General features: G+C 45.8%; 1 protein-coding gene across 1 annotated transcript in view; it reads right to left on the reverse strand.

The window, feature by feature from the left end:
* Positions 1-2,500, reverse strand: part of LOC143130797 (unconventional myosin-XVI-like) — a gene marked incomplete at both ends in the record, with an annotated part of 43,843 nt that overhangs the window by 21,225 nt on the left and 20,118 nt on the right. Inside the window, one exon of the mRNA XM_076290012.1 lies at positions 315-432. Coding sequence (XP_076146127.1) covers positions 315-432 — 118 coding nt within the window. The remainder of the gene's footprint in view (positions 1-314; positions 433-2,500) is intronic.

The following is a 2,500-nucleotide window of genomic DNA, read 5'->3' on the forward strand; positions in this document are numbered from 1 at the left end:
GTGTGAGTTTCCATTGCGTAGTACGTGATCCATTTCGGGGCTTCAGCCAAAGAAATGTAAACAAACCGGGGATGGCGTATGACACAATTCATACTCTCCTCCCCTCTCTGCCTCCTCTCTGTTTTTCTCTCTCCTTCTCCCGCCCCTCCCTCTCTCTCTCTCCTCTCTGTCTCTCTCTCCTCTCTGTCTCTCTCTCCCACCTCTCTCTATCCCTCTCTCGCTCTCTCTGCAGTGGAGCTGCAGGCTGTGTGCTGCGTGTGTTGTGTGCACTGTCTGTGTGTGGAGTGGCTCGTGGTCGCCCCCTGCTGGCTGACCTCTGTCCAGCAGCTGCAGGTCAGAGGGGAGGGCCGCGTTGGTGTCGCCCAGGGAGGTGAAGCGCACATCCCCCAGGTGCAGCAGGGCCGACAGCACCACCAGCAGATTCTCCACCTGCTGCGGAAGAATCCAGAAAAACACACACACACACACACACACACACACACACACACACACACACACACACACACACACACACACACACACACACACACACACACACACACAGCAATAAGCAGCAAAGTAATGCACATATGCACACAGTTAGCACAGCAGCTATGACAGAGACTTCAGGGAGGAGTCATAACAACAACTGGGTCAGTTTGAGTATACTGTGATAACACACACTGCATACCATATATACAGTACACACACACACAAGCAGTACAATATAAACACATACAATAATAAACAGACTAGATGCCTCACACAAACACTGATTTGATGGTGCTTGTTTATTTATGTGTGTATGTGTATGTGTGTGTGTATGTATGTGTGTGTGTGTGTGTGTGTGTGTGTGTGTGTGTGTGTGTGTGTGTGTGTGTTTACATGTGTGTGGCAGTGGGACAGTGCTGATGGTGTGGCAGTGCCAGGTTAAAAGGAACAATCCCTCCTTAATTAAGGAGCTTTAGAGGAGTTCCTGGTAGGATTAACACACCCTGACTGTCTGGCTCCAGGTGTGTTTGTTTGTTTGAGTGTGTGTGTGTGTGTGTGTGTGTGTGTATGTGCGCACACACATTTGGCTTGTAGACAAGAGGTCAGTGTCAGACATGTATGTGTCTTGGTTTACACATGCCATGGGAGAACATAGTGTGCTGATGGTAATTTTAATCCCACATCTTAGTGCCAACCACACACAAGCACCACACTGACGCGTCAACATCTCCACAACAAACACAGGACACAGACCTCTCCTGGATTTCACCCCTAAATTGCTCTGTCTGTCTTTTTGAGTCTACAAGTCTTTGATCTCTCTATCTCTCTCTCTCTCTCTCTCTCTCTCTCTCTCTCACTCACAGTCACACTCACACACACAATGAGCTCAGCCCAATCACTGATGCAGTATACAGTACATCCTGGACCTGGATGTGAGACTGTTTGTGGGAGAGTGTGTGTGTGTGTGGGGGGGGGGCAGACTGACGCAGGCCCTGGGTGTTGCCCTCAGTACTACAGTACATGATTTAGTGTGAGTGGGATTAACAGAGAAGAGGAGGGGGAGGTTGTGTGCTTTCCACCGGCTCTGCGGTGGGCATCATCGTGACGGGGCGAAAAGGTCATGACCTCATTTAGGACAGCTCAGTGCATGACTGTAGATATACTGACACAAGCGTAGCTCTTTGGAGTTTTGTTGGAACGACCCGTGTGTGTATTGGTGTGTGTGTGTGTATTGGTGTGTGTGTCTGTGTATGTCAGTGCGTCATTTTTCTTTGTCTACATTTTGTGTGTGTGTGTGTGTGTGTGTGCGTTGTGTGTGTGTATAAGTATTAGGTATTTGGGACAGTCATTGTGCTTACAGTAGGTGGGCCTCGTCAACGCTAAATAGTTCAATATTGTTATCAGTTAATATTGTAATATCATTATCGACATTATAATGACGACAGCGCTGCAAATTTGGAGGTCAGTAAACATTGGTCGTAGTGTTATCCAATTGCGTCAAAGTCCGGAATCATTTAGAGTAAACATTGGTCTAGTGTTATCCAATTGTATGTATGTTTGGTGCCGCCCGTTGAGTTGGGCCATTACATTGTTTTTTGGCTAGACCCTTAATCTTTCTAGATTACCAGGGTCTGGATTTTCCAGGCTAGCACCTCACCGGTGGGGATGTGCACACTACCACAGTAAAGTATATATATATATAGTACAGTATACAGTATATATATATACTGCCTTGATCATTAATTAACTGCAAATGCCTTGTGTGTGCTAGAATGGGATGCATAATTACTTGAAAGTACTAAATGGAGTAAGTGACGAAAGCTAAACATCTAACCAGATCTGCTAGAGGCACATTCTAGGGATACATGTCATTAGTTCTGACATTTCTTTTTCTTTTTGCCTTTTGTGATAGTAGAATGTACAGTGTGTCACTGTCAAGTATGGTATTTATTTGTTCTGACATTAATAAAAACAAATAAATACCATACTTGACAGTGACACACTGTACATTCTGCTATCACAAAAGGCA

This window comes from Alosa pseudoharengus, unplaced genomic scaffold (genome assembly GCF_046254945.1).
Source record: "Alosa pseudoharengus isolate Yale_2024_CS ecotype anadromous, Long Island Sound unplaced genomic scaffold, YU_APseudo_1.1 YU_APseudo_1.1_scf_174, whole genome shotgun sequence".
Classification (NCBI taxonomy): domain Eukaryota; kingdom Metazoa; phylum Chordata; class Actinopteri; order Clupeiformes; family Clupeidae; genus Alosa; species Alosa pseudoharengus.